At 40.2% G+C, this 19298-nt stretch overlaps 4 protein-coding genes across 5 annotated transcripts; 2 read left to right on the plus strand and 2 right to left on the minus strand.

The window, feature by feature from the left end:
• Nucleotides 1-33: 33 nt before the first annotated feature.
• LOC5513699 (selenocysteine-specific elongation factor) lies at nucleotides 34-5346 on the minus strand. The gene is made up of 3 exons (XM_001633880.3): nucleotides 5008-5346; nucleotides 3736-3890; nucleotides 34-3580 (listed from the first exon to the last, which is right to left on the minus strand). Exons 1-3 carry the CDS (start codon nucleotides 5312-5314, stop codon nucleotides 2336-2338), a joined length of 1707 nt encoding a protein of 568 aa, XP_001633930.1. The 5' UTR covers nucleotides 5315-5346; the 3' UTR covers nucleotides 34-2335.
• LOC5513739 (transcription elongation factor SPT4-A) lies at nucleotides 5340-8566 on the plus strand. The gene is made up of 4 exons (XM_001633925.3): nucleotides 5340-5486; nucleotides 5642-5748; nucleotides 6259-6314; nucleotides 7126-8566. The coding sequence occupies exons 1-4, from the start codon at nucleotides 5418-5420 to the stop codon at nucleotides 7242-7244; spliced, it is 351 nt and encodes a 116-aa protein (XP_001633975.1). The 5' UTR covers nucleotides 5340-5417; the 3' UTR covers nucleotides 7245-8566.
• Nucleotides 7553-15448, minus strand: LOC5513680 (spermatogenesis-associated protein 22). Its single transcript, XM_001633879.3, has 8 exons — nucleotides 15310-15448; nucleotides 14705-15170; nucleotides 14460-14610; nucleotides 10385-10523; nucleotides 10067-10148; nucleotides 8471-8489; nucleotides 8359-8399; nucleotides 7553-7948 (listed from the first exon to the last, which is right to left on the minus strand). The coding sequence occupies exons 1-8, from the start codon at nucleotides 15335-15337 to the stop codon at nucleotides 7798-7800; spliced, it is 1077 nt and encodes a 358-aa protein (XP_001633929.1). The 5' UTR covers nucleotides 15338-15448; the 3' UTR covers nucleotides 7553-7797.
• LOC116618992 lies at nucleotides 15432-18335 on the plus strand. 2 transcript variants are annotated; one of them, XM_032383277.2, is made up of 3 exons: nucleotides 15432-16973; nucleotides 17093-17336; nucleotides 17510-18335. In XM_032383277.2, the coding sequence occupies exons 1-2, from the start codon at nucleotides 15771-15773 to the stop codon at nucleotides 17309-17311; spliced, it is 1422 nt and encodes a 473-aa protein (XP_032239168.2). In that variant the 5' UTR covers nucleotides 15432-15770; the 3' UTR covers nucleotides 17312-17336; nucleotides 17510-18335. The 2 variants fall into 2 exon arrangements, with proteins under 2 accessions (XP_032239168.2, XP_032239167.2); XM_032383276.2 differs by having other exon boundaries at nucleotides 17253-17336.
• Nucleotides 18336-19298: the final 963 nt, after the last annotated feature.

Raw genomic sequence — 19298 nt, forward strand, 5'->3', positions numbered from 1 at the left:
ATAAAATATTAAACATCAACATTGTGTCACAGATTAAACAAAACTCACCCATTGTTTATTATATTATCTATCTCTTACACCAAGAGAGGGTCAGCACTATGCATTCAAATCTGTTCTAGAAATACACCAATAAACGATCCCCATAAGAGAGCCAAATGGATTTCAGACCAACTATAGCTTTGGTTCAACAATGAAAGTGCTTTCAGCCAATCCCACTTGAAACTCGAGACAGCTTGCAATTTTGTTAGGCTGGTACACAAGAGCTCAGAGTCTCACCCATACTTTGAGCCACTTGGAGAACCGCTTCGCTTTATTGGAACATCAAATCATTTCTAGCCCTTGAATTTGCGCCCTTTATTTCATAGGATATTACTTAATAGTTTCATATCGGTCTGCGAAAAGAAGGATTTCTGGTCAGTGTGACAGGACTCACAAAGCTACAAACTCACACGACCTATTACTGTCGAATCCGTTGTATCGCGACCCGCGTTTTCAAAACACGATTTGTTTTGGTTTTCTGTTCCGTGTCAGTAAAACCATTCTGAGCCAATCAGAATCTCGCTTTTGCACTTCCCTGGCTTCCCTTTGGACAAAAACCAGACATTGTCGCGACAGAAAGCCAGGCAACTGCACTAGGCGAGAGATGGCAAGAATCTGATTGGTGGAACAGAAAATCCCAAAAGACAAAAACAGATCGATGTTTTGAAAATGCGGCGTCGCGATACAACGGATTCGACAGTAATGGTCCTCTCTTATCGCCATATACTACTTAAAGGGCTCTTTTTTACCACCGATAAACTATCTTATTATAACGAGGAGTAAATCTGGCAATACTTGAACTTGAAGTGGTGACCGTGCTTGAAAGATATATTTTCCCATAGAATAGGACAGGAAAAACAAAAGATAACCTTCAAAATTTGTTTTTTTTATTCAGCAATCAGGAAATACTAAAACTGATCATTAATTGCGAGCCAACAATCAGAAGTTTAAAAAACATGCAAAATGAATGCGTTGATGCGTCTTTGACTAGCCCGATACCAGCTTATCGCAAACTTGGAAATAAAAGGCCTAAACCGAAACAACGCCATAAAATACCAGATACCGGCTGCAAGCAGCACTAAAAATCGTCCTGAAAAACGCTTAATTATCAGAGATACTTAAGACCTTCAGCGATAACTAATGAATTTCTAAACATTCCGAACACTAAAATGATAAAGATTTTGCACACCGAGCGCCATAACTCCTAAAAATGTGTCAAGATTTTGACAAATTGCTGATTTTGTGATTAAGGGACTAGAGTATGGTACTTAATTATGCGTTTATATCTACATAAGATATTTCCAGATATCCAATGATACCATATTAACCATATATCGTAGCTTCTTCTGTCATGCTTAGGAACGCTTATCTTTGATAACAGGTGTGAAAAAAGGCGGAGGAATTTCGTTATCACTGCCTTTATTGGTGAGAATTTTTTGTGTAGTCTGAGCTTTCATTACTTCAATGTCATCATCGTGCTAACGTCCAAAGGGAAGATTTTTCCTAAATGCAAGTTTGTTGGATTCATTCATTGTTTTACGGTTTTGAAGGAAGACTCAATTCAGTATTTTATCTAGCACAATTCGATTCAATAACTCTTTTTTTCTGTACTGCAAGTTTCGTGATATTAAAAAATGACTTGAAAATTGCTTACAGACAAAACATGTCAATAGTTCATGATAAATTTGCCGCTATTACTTGTCCTGTGACAATTAGGCTAAGTTCAAACGTCGTATTATCCATTAGCCGTATTCAATGCGAATACATGCAAATGAAGATGAAACAATCGACTCGATTCATTTGCATGCATTTGCATTGAATACGGCTCATGATGGGTAATGCGACGTTTGAACTTCACCGAAGGTAGGCAAAAGCAAACAAACTTTTGGCAAAACCAAAAGAGTTTTTAACTTTTGCATCATACAAAACATAATTGCTTTCAAAAACAATCGGTCAAGAAACTCGGCCCTACGAATATATTCTTATGCATTGCTTATAATAAGTAATTCTTTTTGCTGGTTTTAATCAAGCTATATATGAAAACAGCTAATATTTTATAAGAATGGGTTTAATATAGCATGAAAGATGTAGTATTTCTTTCTTTTAAGACAAAAATTGTTATTCTAGATTATACTGTTGGTCCAGAACTTGACCTATTATTAAATAGGTAGCACTTCATAATTTGAACAATCGTGACAGTATGTCCCCAGTTCAAAGATTTGATAATGATTTCTATATCAACTCTAATAATCAATGATTTTGAATGATCATCATTTTAATTACTGATTCCCTGATATCAGCTTTGTACCATCTTCTTCTTGGTATCATGGATGTATCTTTTAAACTCTAATATCACCTTAATATTCCCTTTGACACTCTCCTCACCCTCCTCTACTGCTTGTGCACCCTTCCCTTTCTTCTTGCTGGCCCCCGCTAGCTGCTTGGCTGTGTCTGGTAGAAGACCGCCTGGAATCCTAATCTTCACCTTCCCACTCTGGCCAAATCCACCCTCTATGGTACCACATTCACCTGTCGAGAGATTCACTTTCATCCCTGTAAATGTCTGGATGTTGGTTTCTTTTTTGAACAAAGATCTGGCTATCACTGAGTACTCATCTGACATTCGCTCTACGATCCCTTCTCGACATTTTGTCTTATAAACTTTAAGCTTGGATAAGATCGTCTCTGAATAGGACTTATCCTTGAATGGGATGATGAGTTTACCATGGAATGCAATTCTGCACATGTTGAGATGAATGTCTGCATCAAGACGTGAGCCTATCACAAGCGAGTGCTCCGGGCAAGACACAGGTTTTTCAAATTCCACCACAAGCCATTGGTGCTTTGCCATGGGCATCTGCTTCTCATCCTCGTTTTTGCTGCCATCTGCCTGTTTTGAGGCATCAGCTACCTCATCCTGGTAAATGTACTCCTGATCAAAGTTGAACTCATCACCTTCAGAGTCAGGAGCAAGCCCAAAAACCTGCAGCTTTCCCATCACTGTCTCATGCCCAATAGTAATATGGAATTTGGACTTGGTTGTGATAGCCCCCTTGTAATATGAAATCTTTCTTACAGAGATAATACCCCCAAACACTGTTGGCACACTTGAAGGGCTGCACACAATGCCCCTCTCAAGCAAATGGGGGTCAAACTGGGTAACACAAATTCCTACTCTGTCTCCCTGTGACGCTTTATCCACAGGCTTTTTAAACATCTGCATGGATTTGACCTTCTTGGTAACTTTTAATGAGGGTATTTCCACTGTGTCATTTACACAGACACTGCCACTAAGGATAGTTCCTGTCATGATGGTACCTTGTCCTCTGATGGAGAAACAGTGATCAACAGCAAAAAGCAGAGATCCTGACGTTGTCCTTTCGGGAATATAAGACATCTCCCTCAGCTTGTTAATCAGCTGGGTGACTCCTATGGATTCAGAGACTGGGGCCTCTGGACCTCCTGGTTTCGCAGCAACTGAGATGATGGGGCTGCCTGCAAAGCGTGTGTTCTCTAGAGTTTTGGTGAGGCGCTTTGACATCTGGATTTGAAGGGAAAAAGCAAATGAGTTCAAAAGTAAACCAGTGGGGATTGGTGGCTAGTTACAAACTTTTTGACACATTTTGGTTTATTAATCAAATCTCCCAATTTTTAAACTTTACAAATGACGCCTTTATAGGTTTAGGTGCATTGTACCTTTTCTATAAAGGAATCCCGTTTCTCTGGTTTGAGCAAGTCAACCTTGTTTAGCACAACAACCATCTTCTGACAGAGGATCTCACCAATCACCAGGCACTCAGCTGTCTGTGTCTGTACACCCTTTGTGACATCCACAACCAGCATCATCATATCTGCAGATACATGGCATGATAACATACACACAACAAGCGAATCATATCTGCGGATACATGACATGATAACATATTACACAACAAGCACATTATATCTGCAGAAACATATGGCATAATGACATACACAATAAGCATCATCTTAACATATATTGATTCTTCTATTTCCTATGATAATCATCATTGAGTAATTATGAATTCATGTGTCATAATTGCTAGTTGGGATTGGAGCATTGCACAACTATAGCTAGTGGGGATGGGGGTGTTGCATGGCCATTGCTTGTAGGGATGTGAGCATTGCATGGCACCTTATTGGGGATGGGAGCATTGCAGAAACTGTTTGAAAGGTTGACTGACACTGACTCTATTGTATTTTATTACAGTTTTGGTTGCAATAAATCTGTCAACTTGTGAACAGTATGTGTAAAACCCAGAAACAAATGGAAAAATGTAAGGAGTTGATGGGTTGACCAGTGCCAGTGGATGAGTAAAAGAATGAGACGCATGGACCAGTTTTTAAAAAGGTGTAGCTTTGCGTGCAATAGGTATTCTGCAGTCCCTCCAATTGCTAAATATGGTCTTTGACAGCCCTCAGGCCTGTATCCAGGGGGCGCACCCCCCCAGAACGGCCAAAAGTCCACTTTTGGTTCTCAATAGATGTGCTATTTGTAGAGAAAACTATAAAGCATAAGCTAGGTCAGACTTGTATTTGTAGACAAATCTGACAATACATGTCTTGTGGAGATACTGCAAAAAGGAAAAAAATCTCTTTTTGTTCTTTCAGGGGTGGTCAGATTTTTAGATTTTTATCAGAAAACTCCCTCCTTCCCCCCTCCCCCCCCCCCCCCCCCCCCCCCCCTTCAACCACAGAAAAATTAGGTCCAATTTATCGGATTTCGCAAAAAATCCTGGGTACGGGCCTGGGCCTGTGCATGTTTAAAGGCCATTATCAAGAATGCTATATCTTCAAAAAATATTAATAAGTTTTTTTGATATTCACGCTTATTTGCTTATCCATTTGATAACCACAAAGCACACCACACATTTAGTCAAACTGCAAACTTTTGAAGTAGGTGTCAGCATAAACAAATCATTAGTATTACGAAATAAGGAAGCTCACCAATGATCTGCGCGCCACCAATGATAGTCTTAATGAGCGATGCGTGTCCCGGACAGTCCACCAGGGTCATCTGTAACAAATCATGCTCGCTCCCAGCGCTGCGCAAATGCTCCGGCAGAGCAACTTGAAAGGACGAAAACCCCAGATCTAGCGTGATTCCACGCTCTTGGCTCTGTGGATTTTTATCAAACGATGCGGTGGAGGCTGTAGTACTGAGCGCTTTTGCTAGAGATGTTTTCCCACTGTCTACGTGACCTAATACTCCGATGTTAAAATTCAGAATCCTTTCTTTTATCTTCTCTGCCATTTTGAAAGAGACGATTGAAAGAGTTTGGGGCGAGTCTTTTCGCGCGTACTCTGAATGGTAAGCCGCTGACATCTACACGTGAAACGAAATTAAAGTTTTGAAAATGGCGATGGAAACAATCCCCAAAGAGCTACGCAATCTTCGAGCTTGTTTGCTTTGCTCACTTATAAAGGTGATTCGTAGACTTTCTTGACTTATTGGACATTTAGATTTGCGTACTGTATTTCCAGTCGGAGATCATGGACCTTCCTAATAACACTAGTTCAGGTATTCGTTTTGTGTCGTGACAGCTTCTAATCAATCAAAATTTTCTATTATTTTGTTTAGACTTTAGAACAGTTTGAGTACGATGGATGCGAGAATTGTGAGAAATATCTTCGCCTGAAAAACAACAAGGAGAATATCCTTTCTTGCACAAGTCCTAATTTTGATGGGTAAGAGGATTCGATTCCAATACAAGGTTTTTGAAGAAGTGGAAAGACTGTTTTATGCATCTTATAAAATTGCTGGGTATAGTGGAACTAGGTTGTATAATTCCTAGTTGTTTATCACAAGGGGAGGCTGGTGGCCATTTCTGAATGACAAACAGCAACCCGAAGTTCAACTTTAACTAATAGATAAGTAGAAGCATCTGCTCCACAAGGCAGTCTTATATTAGAAACCTGCTAGTGTTGCTGAAGGGTCAACATGCAAATCCTCTATGCTTCCAGTTGTCAGCCTTTGCACAGAAATGTATTTCCATATGTTTACTAATGATAATGCGTTCCATATTCACATATTCTAAAGAAATGGATGTCCACTGAAAAACAATGAATCCGACCCCCTTTCTTGAACCTCTTGCTTTGGCCCCCCTTTTGGTTCTCCTGTATCCTCCCCTGACTTGAATGTTGTCTGTTAAAATGAGAGAGCATTGTGTTGACTATGGAAAATGTTTTTTTCTGTAGGGTAATATCTATCATCTCTACAGAGGACAGTTGGGTTGCACGGTGGCAGAGAATAGGTAAGGCTTAGCCTTGGTTTACCAAGAGTTGCCAAATTACAGTAACAATAGAATATTAGATTTCTGGATGTTCAACAAAAGGATTTTTTTTGTACATATGACTTGTCGACCAGGTCATCTTACTCATTCATTATTTTTTGTTATATTAGCTCTTTTTTAATCTTATTAGTGATCTTCTTATCAGGGCTTCTGGAATTACGCGCTTGTGCGGAAGCGCGTAATTTGGCTTTCTCCGCGTAACCCACAAATTTCCACGTAATCCCGCGTAATTTGGCTAAATTTTGAAAGACAAAACATTTAAGTGCACAGCTGATGTGTTCTTTTAGGGTTCTTACCTCTATTTCTCGTAAAAGAGATATATTCTTCGTAAGAAAGCGATATTTCGAACTGAATTTCAAAAACAAATAAAATGACTAGGCATTCTTTGCTAAACCGCGAAGGCCTAGGACTAATAATAAAATACCTTTTTTAATTGGCTGGTGGCTAGGAGCCAATGAAAACTCGCCTAAGATATCTTCGCGCAAAAAAATTAACCTTTTCAAGTTATTTCGTACTTTTACGGCGAGTTTGGGCGTTACAGTTGATATTCCGTGTAATTTAGCGCATAATTCATTAAAGAATCCCACGAAATTTTGATTTTTAAAGAAAAATGTATTGCAAAATCCCGCGTAATTTAGCACATAACGATTGATTTTCCGCGTAATTTAGCAAAAAATCCCGCGTAATTTTAGTTTTTTTCTGCGTAATTCCAGAAGCCCTGTCTTATACAGTAATATCCAAAGGCTGATGTATTGTTACCATTTATTAATAGAAAGCAAGGTTAAAGGATGCTACGCTGTATCAGTCACAGGGAAACTTCCTAGTCATATAGTGAGAGAACTTAAGTCCAGGGGAATTACTTACACATCACGGGATCGAACTAACCACTAGCAAGATATGGTTGATAAGATGGATGAACAGCAAATACTGTACAAAGACGCAAAACACTGAGCAAGGACTGAAATTAGACCATTCAGCTTGCTTTGCAAAAACACAAATTTCAGGCAAGGACAGAAACAAGACCAACGTTTCGGTTACATACTGTATATTGCAACTGTGATGTGTTGTAAGGTTTTTACATGGACAGCATGAGTCAAGGAACTGTTTTGAGCCAAAAGTATGCATGTCATGGTTACGGTATTAGATGCAATGTTTAGCTATAGCTACAGTAACTACTTTCTCACACACTTTTTGATCAGTTATGTTATAAAATGTTTTTATTTATCAAATTATAAGATTGAAAAACATAAGTAGTTTGAATTTTGAGGAATCCATTCTAGTAAGCAACATATTAGCTATACAATAAATAAATATGTCAGACATGTAAGGCTGTATAGAGAATTTGGAAACATACCTTTGAAAAACAAAACAGTACATTTTATTTTGTATACATGCAGTAACTCTTTTTTAATAAGGCTTAGTTTTTGAAACAAAATGCTCTGGATCAATGTTCTCTAAAACTAGCCAAGCATTCCTGCATAGCCTTTTCAGAGGCACTCTGGCTTGCTGTGGTAACCCTGTGTTCATTGGGACTTGTTGGTCTGATGCTTACACAGATAAATACACCATTCTGCCTTTCCACAAAACCAACACATCTGCAGTAAAAGGAAACACACCTTGATCATTGAGCAAGGAACGCATGTGATGTTTCAGTTTACAACTTGGATGACTTTTTCTGCAAATGAGCTAATAAGCAACAAACTGAATCCTTTGAATCACTAAGATTCATTTCAAACTACAATAAAGACAGCTCCATTTTACTGTTAGTATAAATGAAGCATGGGGAAATACATTTTCTCCATGCTTCAGATTTAGTGCTTCCAATATCCAGAAAGCAAACAAACATGTCGGATTCAGGTTTTTTTTATTTTAATGAGCAGATATTCAGATTCTTCATCAGTCATGTAGAAAATTGCTGACCATGACCTTTTGTTATTTATGACCTTTTCTTGTGTGAACCTTGGTACAAAGTGTGTGTATTTTTTACAACAAGCCCTCATTTTACCTGTGTGGTTGTCCTCGGATCAATCTTGGCAGCATGCGGTCCTAGATTTGAAAGCAAATTATTTTAATAAAATAAAAATTTCAAAACAAGGTGCCTGCCTAAAAAAGCTCACCATTTCCCAAAATGTGCACCTGGAAGAAAAACAAAAGAGAGTTATTATTTGTGTTATTCAAATATCCTCATTAAAAAGGTGGAAATAAGTGGTAAATCAAGGGTCGCTCAATTTATGAAAAACAAACAAGGTCTGCTATGCCAGCAATTGTCTGATCCAAAGGTTAAGCAAAATTTTACTGAAAAAAGTGGTTCTATTGAACCCAAGGGAATCATCCCTTGATATAACCTGGAAAAAAAAAGAACTTGCACAGGGATTACTAAAGACATGTTATCCATTACAGTGTAGTCTCCCGTGCAACTGTTCTTAGTGTCAGGCACGACAGAGCAAAAAATGTCAAGTTTTTCCAAAATAAGGTCTGGTTAACTTCGGGAAGCTTGAATTTTTGCATAAAGGTTCCTTACCTTATGGAAACCAACATACCAAAAAGTATTTTTTTCTCATGGATTCGTCTCCGAGATATGAGTCTTGAAGTGCAATTTTCAAATGTTCAAAGTATGAATTCTCCTCGTTTTTAGGGAGAAGTCAGGGTTTTGATCAGACATTAAAGTCCATATAACCTTTCAGAGTTGATAGACTTTGTCAATTCTTTATATTTTCATCTTCCAAATGGTATGTGGTCCGTATGGACCCTATAAAACACGCATTTGGGCAAATAACTCAAATCTGTAATATAGAGGTATTTTGGTCAACCTTCGAAAAAAAGGCTGTGAACTGAACGGCCCGGGTCCATTCATTTGTGACGTAGATTGAGATGTCAACCAAATTACAACAAGAAAACATATGCGCGCGCTTAACCGGTTCCCGTCTTCATGTCTTCTTAGGTATTGCTGAAGAATGTTGTGTGGTTACAACTTTTACCGTCATCTTTATATCTCAACCTGGTAGTCAAATGATTATTTAACCTGCAAAATTTAGCAGTTATTTTTTAGTCTTTGAATTGTTTTTGCATTGTGCGTGCACGCTGCATTCGCAATCAAGAATGGCAACATTCTCACGAGTGCGCGCTGTTTTTGAAACCTACAACATATAGGGAAATATGTTGTTTCAGATTTTCCCTCCAAAACTTGGAATTATTCACTCGATTCAATCTCCTTCCGCGCAGCCAGGAAAATTTTTAAAGATCTGTAGAAAATTCAAATTTCAATCATATTCAATTCCCTTTTCAGAATTTGAAAGTTTATCAATACTTTGTTTTGGCTAGATTGATATAAGTGAGGTTTTAAGAACTTTAAGCCAAATTTTCTCGCCAATATCTAAATTTTCTATCTTCTAAATTTCTTTTAAAATTGGAATTAATAATTTGGTCAGAGGAACTTCTTGTATGCGGAATCTTGAGCTTATATATTGAGAATTGGAAAATTTCATGCCATTTTTTCCTCTGTCATCAGGCACATAACACTCCCATCCCCAGTGTTGCATGACCATTGCTAGTGGGGATGGAAGCATTGCACCAATGCAGATAAGAGCTTTGCAAGACAAGCACAAAGAACAACTGTGCCAATGTAAATACGCAATAATTGAACATAGGTCATTAGTAACAGTACCATCAAGAAATGATGTGTGGTATGATCACTATAATAGTTAACACCACACCTGATGGAGCCAGTGTTATCCTTCAGCACAAAGTTTTTTCCTTTAGCTTGTGGGCTGGGAGCCACTGCTGAGTCAAGTATGCCTTCAAGATAAAGAAATTAGGATAGAATAATCATCAAAATCAACCTTAAATAATGCCAAATCGGGTGTGTTCAAATGTTCTAACCTAATCTATTTTTCACTTTCCAGGGTATAACACTCTTTTTGAAGAAAAAAAAAGTTTGTCGTTTTCAATGTGGTTGGAGGGAGGGGCTTTGTACCGAATGGAAGATAAAGGGCTGGCCAAGCCTTTTTGTATGAGATATCAATATACAGTACCAAAGACTTCAAACAACATTGTTAGCTGATCTTTGTGTAGACTCCACTGTTGAAGATTCTTGACTGTTGCTGTTATCATTCTAAGGCTATGGTCTGCATGGTCTTTTTGTGGATTCACTTGTTTTATTGGCAACTGGGACTGAAACAAAAATTCTACCTCATTTCACTGACATTAGCATGGCTCTTATGTTAAGCTTTAGCACTCTCTGTTGTTGATATTCAAATCCAGTCTGACAAAACACCATTGCAGGGCAGTAGCCGGGGCATATTGGGGGGGGGGGGGGCGCTGGGAGCATGGGCATATTGGGGGGGGGGGGGGGGCACTGGGAGCGTGGGCATATTGGGGGGGGGGGGCACTGGGAGCATGGGCATATTGTGGGGGGGGGCACTGGGAGCATGGGCATATTGGGGGGGGGGGGGGGGCACTGGGAGCATGGGCATATTGGCCAGCCACACCAGCCACACCTGACTGATCACTGTTCGCTTTCATGCAGTCTAAACCTGAAATTTACATTTAAACAAAAGGATAATTCAGAAAACGTACAACTAAGTGAGCTCAAAAGATTGCGCTGGAATAACGAGATCAGTAGCGAGTCAAAGCTATTGTTCGAGTCCGAAGAAGTGCAAACAAATTTAAATGCGGCTTTAAATAATAATTGCGTAGACACATCAGTAGATCTTTTTACAGAAACGCTCTTTTCCGCATGCGAAAACGCAGGACTGCGCTACCAAAACAATGACATTAAAGAGAGCAGCGTTAACAAAATGTGGTTCGACAAGGAATGTAAAAATGAAAAAGAAAATTTACGCTCACTAGGCAAATTACTTTCAAAGCAGCCTGACCAACGCGAGCTAGGAGCCGTCTTGAAGGAAAAAAAGAAGTCTTTTAAAAAACTCTGTAGGCGGAAAAAGTATACGCATTATAATAGTATAGTAAACAGTATCGATTTCAGAAACTCTAAAAACACTTGGAAACAAATAAATAGGATTTTCAACAGCAATACACATAAACAATCACATCAAATTAGACCCGAAGAAGCTGCTGTTTTTCATCAGCACTTCGAACAATTAAACGCGACAATAGAATCACAAAATACAATGGAAGAAGTAGAAAAAACGCGAATAAACAATAGGCAAGGGCCATTGGATCACGAATTCACGGAACTCGAAATAACTAACGCCATAAAAAGTCTAAAAACGGGTAAAGCACCCGGCGCTGATAATATTTTAAACGAAGTATTAAAGTGCGGCGAAGAAACTCTGAAAAAGCCATTACAAATTTTGTTTAATAAAATTTTGAATAGTGGGGAATACCCATCTAGCTGGAGTTATGGTCTGATAGTACCGATCCTGAAAAAAGGAGATCCAAGTAAACCGGAAAATTTTAGAGGTATTACCTTACTCTCGTCACTAGGGAAAGTTTTCACATCCATAATGAACAACAGATTGTACAATTACCTTGTCGAAAGAAAAATAATCAAACCTGAGCAGGGAGGATTCAGAAAAGAGCATGGAACAGTGGATAGTATTTTCATCCTAAAATCTTTGATTGACAAATACGTTAAAGCAAAGCCAAAAAAGAAACAAAACTTCCTATTTACGTGTTATGTTGATTTCAGTAAAGCTTTCGACAGAGTACCAAGACACAAACTTTTTGATAAGCTAGAGCGTTCAGGCGTAACAGGGCGATTTCTTGAAGTTTTGAAATCAATTTACACAAATGATAAGTCCTCAGTCAAAATTAGAAATCTGTTAACGCCAGCCTTTAGGTGTTACAACGGAGTGAAACAGGGATGTATGATTTCCCCGACACTATTTAATTTTTATCTCAGCAGCTTGTCCGAGGAACTAAATACAGTAAGAAATTGCAACGATGTCGAACTCAATTCACGACCTATTAGTTGTTTACTTTATGCCGACGATTTGGGGCTACAAAAATATTTAGACAAACTAAGCGAATTTTGTGATGAAGCAAAACTCACTGTTAATCTAGAAAAAACTAAGATAATGATATTTAATAACTCTGGGAAAACAATGAACAACTATCTCTTTAAATACAGAAACAGTAAAGTTGACATTGTCAAGTCATATAAATACCTTGGGGTGCATTTTAGCACCTTTGGGAACTTCAGCCTAGCAAAGCAAGAAATAAAGAAGGTCGGACTAAAAGCTTTGTATAAGCTTCGAAAAGAAATGGGAAACCACTTTAGAGACAAAATAACTCTAACACTTAGGCTCTTTGATACCCTTGTAACCCCAATTCTATTATATAGTAGCGAGGTGTGGGGAACAGACTGCAATGACAAACTAGAAAAAGACCCCATAGAATCTGTACACACAAGGTTTATACGTTGGCTGCTAGGCGTCAACAGGTACTGCAGTTCTAATGCATGTAGATCCGAGGTCGGTAGATTTCCAATGCGTTTAAAAGCCAAATGTAGAGCAATAAAATATTGGCAAAAAATGATAAATTCTGACCACAGTAAACTTGCTGTGTTGGCTTTCCTAGATTCTTTAGAAAATAACAGCAAGGTAACTTGGGTGCACAAACTGAAAAACATTTTAGATCGAGCAGGCTTGGGCTATATATGGCTTGATGCCCCAAACACGTCTATAAAGTTAATAAAGATGCGCTTTGAAGATATCGAGCGACAGGTGTGGCTAAGTGAGATTCACAATGATAGTAGAAGAGACCCACGCCAAAAGAATAAATTGCGAACTTTCAGGACCTTCAAGGTGGTCTACGAACTTGAAAAATATCTTACCCAAATTAATAATGTACAACACAGAATTGCCGTCACAAAATTAAGACTAAGCAATCATAATTTGGCCATCGAAACAGGTAGACATGCCAAACCATATGTGCCCCCAAATGAGAGGAGGTGCACGATTTGCAAAAATGGAATAGAAAACGAAGAACACTTTCTTGTAAAATGCCCTACATACAACGCGATTAGAAAGGCATACTATAGTGTTATCAAAGACAAAACTAATATCAACTTAAATGCAATGACATCTGAAAGAGCTTTCCTTTTTATTATTACCATGGATCAAAGAAACGAGATCATTAACAGGGAAACTGCAAAATATATTTTTGACTGCACAAGAAAAAGATTTGAATGCCTAAAAGAATAAATGCACACCACGGATAATGACAACCTCCTTTTTATCTTAACTATTTGGAAAAACACCTGATATATAATCATGTATAAGGGTACCAAATAAAATATATTAATTGATTGATTGATTGATTGATTGATTGATATTGGGGGGGGGGGTGCTGGGAGCATGGGCATATTGGGGGGGGGGGGGCACTGGGAGCATGGGCATATTGGGGGGGCACTGGGAGCAGGGGCATATTGGGGGGGGGGGGCACTGGGAGCATGGGCATATTGGGGGGCACTGGGAGCAGGGGCATATTGGGGGGGGCACTGGGAGCATGGGCATATTGGGGGGGCACTGGGAGCATAGGCATATTAGGGGGGGGGCACTGGGAGCATGGGCATATTGGGGGGGGGGGCACTGGGAGCATGGGCATATTGGGGGGGGGGCACTGGGAGCAGGGGCATATTGGGGGGGGGGGCACTGGGAGCATGGGCATATTGGGGGGGCACTGGGAGCATAGGCATATTAGGGGGGGGGGCACTGGGAGCATGGGCATATTGGGGGGGGGGCACTGGGAGCATGGGCATATTGGGGGGGGGGCACTGGGAGCAGGGGCATATTGGGGGGGGGGCACTGGGAGCATGGGCATATTAGGGGGGGGGGGGCACTGGGAGCATGGGCATATTAGGGGGGGGCACTGGGAGCATGGGCATATTAGGGGGGGGCACTGGGAGCATGGGCATATTAGGGGGGGCACTGGGAGCATGGGCATATTAGGGGGGGGGGGGCATGTCCCCCAACATTTTAAAAAATTATAAGGAAATGACCAAAAGGGGCATGGCTGTATCCCCATATTTTCTTAATGTTTCTGTATTGTGCCTCCCAATAATTTAAGGCCTGCTAAGGCCCTGCATTGCCACCTTTGGTAATGTTAGTTCTTGGCAATGCTGATGATAGTCTATAAAAATACCTGTTCCTGTGAGGGCTCTTGAGGTCTCCCTAGCTGTTGACCTGTCCCGTTTGGCTTGATTGTTCTTGACAAAAGGGGCTGTGCAGGAGATTTTTTGGGGGGACTCCATTGTTTCCAAGAAAATGACTTGCTTTCTTGTGGTCGTTTGACACTAAACCACATAATGAAAACAAATATAAAATATTGGTGGTGTGCGCGTGCCTTTCTGCGCAATACATAGAAAATCAATAAATTTGAATACTCACCTTGGTAATGGGGGAGGCAAGGTCTTCAAATTCGGATTGCTGATTTTGTTTGTGTTATTTCTCCCGTTTGGCCCACTCTGATTCCCTCTACCGAAGGTGTTGTTAGGAAATGACTTCCTGTCCATAATTGACTGGTTTCTTTTCCCGAGTCCCGAACTGAACGAAAACCCTCGCCTTGATCCGTCCTGGTTCACGTTTTTGTTGAAAGAGCTTGGTTGTCCTTGGTTTCGTCCAAAACTTCCAGGGCTTTTAAAGCTGTTGTTATTACCTGGACCAAAACCTGTATAGCTATTTACTGTAGGGTTTGTACCAAGAAAGGAGACCTCTTCTCCATCGTTGTTCGTGTTGTTGTTGTTATTGCCGAAGTAGGTGCTTGTCATGTCTTCTGTGGGGTTTGCGTACAAGGCTTGCTTTATTCGCCGTCTTTTGTTTGTGAAAATTGGAATTATTGAACGATTCCCATTAACTGCAAGTGACAAATCGTATCAAACAACAACAATAACATTCTTGAGAGAATAGTAACAAAAATGTTACAAAATTCATGTAGCTCAAATATAGTTCAAAGTTTCATTTGTTTCAATAAAATATTTTCTATCTAATTTTACCTCCGGTATTTGGTCGTTTATTGTTCATTGCCGTACAGTATTTTGCTCTCAATTTTCACGCCTGGAACACTAAAACTTTATGCATCCGACTTTAATTAAATTACATTTGTTGTTGTTGTTAAAATATTCCCGCCTTTTCCCAAAACTAACTCGCGCGCACCGCTTGTCTACAAACACCGTAAATGTTGGTCTTCCTGTGGTTTCACCGTTTTGCGCGTTTTCGGCGCCCTACTTTAATTGTTTGATAACAAAAAGAGTAACTTTTTACGGGGGCGCTTATTGCTCTAGCGAGCAAGAGTAAAACTGTTCAGTCATTCGGATTCCATCCGTCATTAACTTGGGCTCCCTGTACGGGATTCCTGTGTTACTCTTTTTGGCGCGAAAAAGAAATTTGAAGAAGCGAGTGAACTTTACAAAAAAAGAAACGTCTATTTCGAATCGTCTTTCTTTCAGTTAATTTAATGGCTTTTCTTGGTGTGAGCTCAGGCACTTATGATTTACCTTGCTCATGCAAGACGAAAACCGAATTGAGCGCCCTGAACGAATTGCTGGGAACGGATGAAAAGATCGAAAAAAAGAGTCATGCATGGAGCGAAAAGACACTGCCAGAGGCAGCCAAACAAGATGAAGGTTTATGGGCAGTGTACGGACTTCTCAGTTTTGAAGACCGGAATACGAGGAGCCAGAGTGGAAAACAAGTGTTGTTAACTGCATGGCAAGTTTGCGACTCGAGTCGAGACCACGAAGGAGGCTATTTGATGAATTACGACGAAAGCAAAAGATCGCCTAGTAAAAGAGACGCAAAATTAGGTAGCTCCAGAAGTCGCTCTAGCTCCGCAAGAGAGCCGAAAAACTTGGAGACGTTTACTAGGCGTTGCGACTTTGTTAAAGAAAATATCAAACCACAAACAAATCAAGAATGCGAGAGACAAGAAGACGGCCGCATCTCAAGGCTGGGAAGATCAGCTTCGCCTCACAAAGCCATGAAGTTCCACCATTTCAAACGCATCACAGAGCATATGCGATATTACCGAGAAACTATCACAGCCTCTGCCACGAGAAGGCATGTTCAGATCCAAGTGCAAAAATCAAAAAAGGCAGTTAAACCTCCCCAGGCCCACAGCAAGGCGGAAAATATGACATTCTGCAAGTTTTGTGTTTCTACTACATCCAATATGAACGACAAAGAAGACCAAAAGAATGGATTTGGAATTCTTAGAGTTAGCCCTTGTCTGGCATCCCCAAAGACTCCATCCAAGAACACTAAAGATAAGTTATCACAAAAAGAAGCAAATAAATTAAGAGAGGAGATAAAAAGCGATTCTTTCAACAGTTCTGCCAGTAGAAAAACGCTTGACATCCCAAAAAAGGAAACCGTCCTCTTGAGAAGGTCAGAAAAATGTAGGTTTTCTATCTCTTCAGTTGCCAAGAATTACTCTGAGGGAAAAGCTTCCCCTTGCACCATGCTTGATTATGAAAAAAAGCTGATCTTATCACCCAGTTGCCGTGATTTTGTTAAAAGGTCGGTACCCGATGAGGAAAAGAAAACTAGCGAGATACGACCGGTGAAAAAAGTGGAGTTACAAGTTTGCAGGCCCCCAATGCTCTCAGTTGGCAACGGAAATGGAAAGGGTCGTGGCTATGGTGCCTGTTACTCAAGAAGGGTAAATAAGGATTTTTTTTATTACTGGTATATTATATACAAAGTAGCAGTCTTTAAAGTCTTCGTCATCTGAAACGCAGTTCCATCAAGGGTTCTAAATATCTGGGTTTTTTTTTTTAGTGCATCCGCACGGGGGGTCTCCCTTGCAGCCGATCGTGTCAGAGTCACGCAACGCTGCCTTGGAGTGGTAGCTGGAAACCTGCATCAAGCACTCACATCTTTACCATGCTCAAAAATATTCCTTCATCTATGAAACGCATATACATTTCTTCATTTACAGAGTCAGCCTGTGTACAAACAGAGTACCAAGGCCGTCCCAGCCAAGACTATACCACTTAAACTACCAAATGACAACGTCACAAATGTAAGAGCAAACTTTTATAGATAAGTTGTCTGTCTGTCTGCTGTTTCTCTCATATGTCTCTCTCGTCTGTGTCTTTGTCGTTGATTATAGAGGTATTTATTGACCGACGATCGGCTATCTATTTCAGTGGGGTTAATTGCAAAATTTGTATTTTATTTTTTATAAACTTTCAGTCAAAGACGCTTCCCGAGAAAGAGTTCCTCCACATTACAACACCGAAAATGATTGCCAGTAATCCAGGAAGCAATAAAGACAGCACAACAAAGCTAACAGAGGAATCTGAAAATCCCCAAGACAGACGCAATGCCCCTCTACAAGTAGCGTGCTACACCCTGGCTCAAGCTACCGACACTAGCAGTATCCCACGGAGTAGGCTTCTAGGTCCCGCCCAACCAACCCACCAGACGGTAGCATCTAACACCTCAAGCTTCCAGGCTTGTATTACCCCTTCCGGCTACGCAAAAAGCAGTGTGAGTGCTCAGCTACGAAAAGACAAGCCTGCCCACACCACGAGGCGATCAACGAGAGAGGCATATCGCCTAGAGCCAGCCCCGACTCAGAAAATACCATCAAAAGCTTCTATTTCAAACATCGTGCCTTTTATGTGATACCCTTGAAGTGGCTCGTTATGGCATGATGGTGAATCTCCCTATTTTAGCGCTTCACTAATAAATCCGGGAGAGACCGGGTATCAATAACTTTTTTAAATGTTATTCTATTTTAACCCGATTTAAAAAGTTTTGACAACGTTAAGATATATAAGTGTATAACTTTTCAGCACTTTTTTGCACTCTACTTTTTGCAGCATGTAATTTTTTCCAGACATTTTAACAGGTGTTTTTTAACGTTTAGTCAAAACCGTACTGCATGTGCTCCGTAAACTTTATGACTTGTATTCAGAAAGAAAAAACTGTGACTGAAAAAACTGTTACTGTGACTATCTTTAGTCAGTTAAGAAGGTCTCTGAAAATAAACTAAGATTCCTCGGTACCAGACCCCTAAAACGACAACGATTTCTTCATATGCCCCCTATTTTCAGACATTTGGCTTAAAAATAACAAAAATTATAAGGGAATTTACGGAAGAACAATCACCCCCCCTTTCTTGAAACTTTTGCTTCGGCCCCCCCTTTTTAAACTTCTGGATCCGCCTCTGATTCTGTCATAGAAACTATGCAGTAAGGATTTACCTTATAGCTTAAACACATTTGAAGCCTTGAAGATATGCGATTGGCCCAAGTCTCAACATCGCTGGCCACAGGACGTTCGAGGCTCTGGAACCAGGGTACCTTTTATCACAGGGGCGGATACAGGGGGGGGGGGGTGGATATCCACCCCCCTTTTTAAGTAAAAAGTCACTTTGTTTGAAAATAAATGTCTGAGGGACGGGAGGTACTGTCCAATTTCCTTCGCCTGCTTGACTTTGCTGACGCGACAAATCCAATTCAGGGTGAAGTATTGTAAGATCTATGTAGTGACCTGCCAAGAACCACTGGATCAGTAATAAGCCGTCAATGTAGCCATTATCCACCCCCCATTTTGAAATCCTGGATCCGCCCCCTGAATCAAGATATATAAAAGAAGTACACTGGGGCGGATACAGGGGGGTGGATATCCACCCCCCTTTTTGAGTAAAAAAGGGTTTGAAAAAAATGTCTGAGGGACGGGAGGTACTGTCCAATTTCCTTCGCCTGCTTGACTTTGCTGACGCGACAAATCCAATTCAGCGTGAAGCATTGTATTAAGATCTATTTGGTGACCTTCCAAGAACCACTGGATCAGTTATAAGCCGTCTATCCGGCCATTATCTGATTATCCACTCCCCATTTTGAAATCCTGGATCCGCCCCCTGAATCAAGATATATAAAAGAAGTACTTTCCATTGAATTGGCTGTTGCTTCATGTAACCTATGCCCAAGTGAGTCATGACGTTTAGTTAAACCTATCTTTTACTGATGGTGAT

Source organism: Nematostella vectensis, chromosome 4, assembly GCF_932526225.1.
Source record: "Nematostella vectensis chromosome 4, jaNemVect1.1, whole genome shotgun sequence".
NCBI classification, from domain to species: Eukaryota; Metazoa; Cnidaria; class Anthozoa; order Actiniaria; family Edwardsiidae; genus Nematostella; species Nematostella vectensis.

Bases quoted from the DNA above. Each gene is read 5' to 3' on its own strand.
- LOC116618992 (XM_032383276.2), top strand. From the start codon at position 15,771: ATGGCTTTTCTTGGTGTGAGCTCAGGCACTTATGATTTACCTTGCTCA. The intron at 16,974-17,252 runs GTAAATAAGGAT...CTTCATTTACAG, and splicing joins GTGCCTGTTACTCAAGAAGG to AGTCAGCCTGTGTACAAACA. The intron at 17,337-17,509 runs GTAAGAGCAAAC...ATAAACTTTCAG, and splicing joins CAAATGACAACGTCACAAAT to TCAAAGACGCTTCCCGAGAA.
- LOC5513739 (XM_001633925.3), top strand. From the start codon at position 5,418: ATGGCGATGGAAACAATCCCCAAAGAGCTACGCAATCTTCGAGCTTGT. The intron at 5,749-6,258 runs GTAAGAGGATTC...TTTTTTCTGTAG, and splicing joins ACAAGTCCTAATTTTGATGG to GGTAATATCTATCATCTCTA. The intron at 6,315-7,125 runs GTAAGGCTTAGC...ATTTATTAATAG, and splicing joins TGCACGGTGGCAGAGAATAG to AAAGCAAGGTTAAAGGATGC.
- LOC5513680 (XM_001633879.3), bottom strand. From the start codon at position 15,337: ATGAACAATAAACGACCAAATACCGGAG. The intron at 10,524-14,459 runs GTATTTTTATAG...TTTTTGTTTCAG, and splicing joins AAGAGCCCTCACAGGAACAG to TCCCAGTTGCCAATAAAACA. The intron at 7,949-8,358 runs GTAAAATGAGGG...CTTTTACTGCAG, and splicing joins ATCCGAGGACAACCACACAG to ATGTGTTGGTTTTGTGGAAA.
- LOC5513699 (XM_001633880.3), bottom strand. From the start codon at position 5,314: ATGGCAGAGAAGATAAAAGAAAGGATTCTGAATTTTAACATCGGAGTA. The intron at 3,891-5,007 runs GTGAGCTTCCTT...ATGTATCTGCAG, and splicing joins TGGTGGCGCGCAGATCATTG to ATATGATGATGCTGGTTGTG. The intron at 3,581-3,735 runs GTACAATGCACC...CTTCAAATCCAG, and splicing joins GGGATTCCTTTATAGAAAAG to ATGTCAAAGCGCCTCACCAA.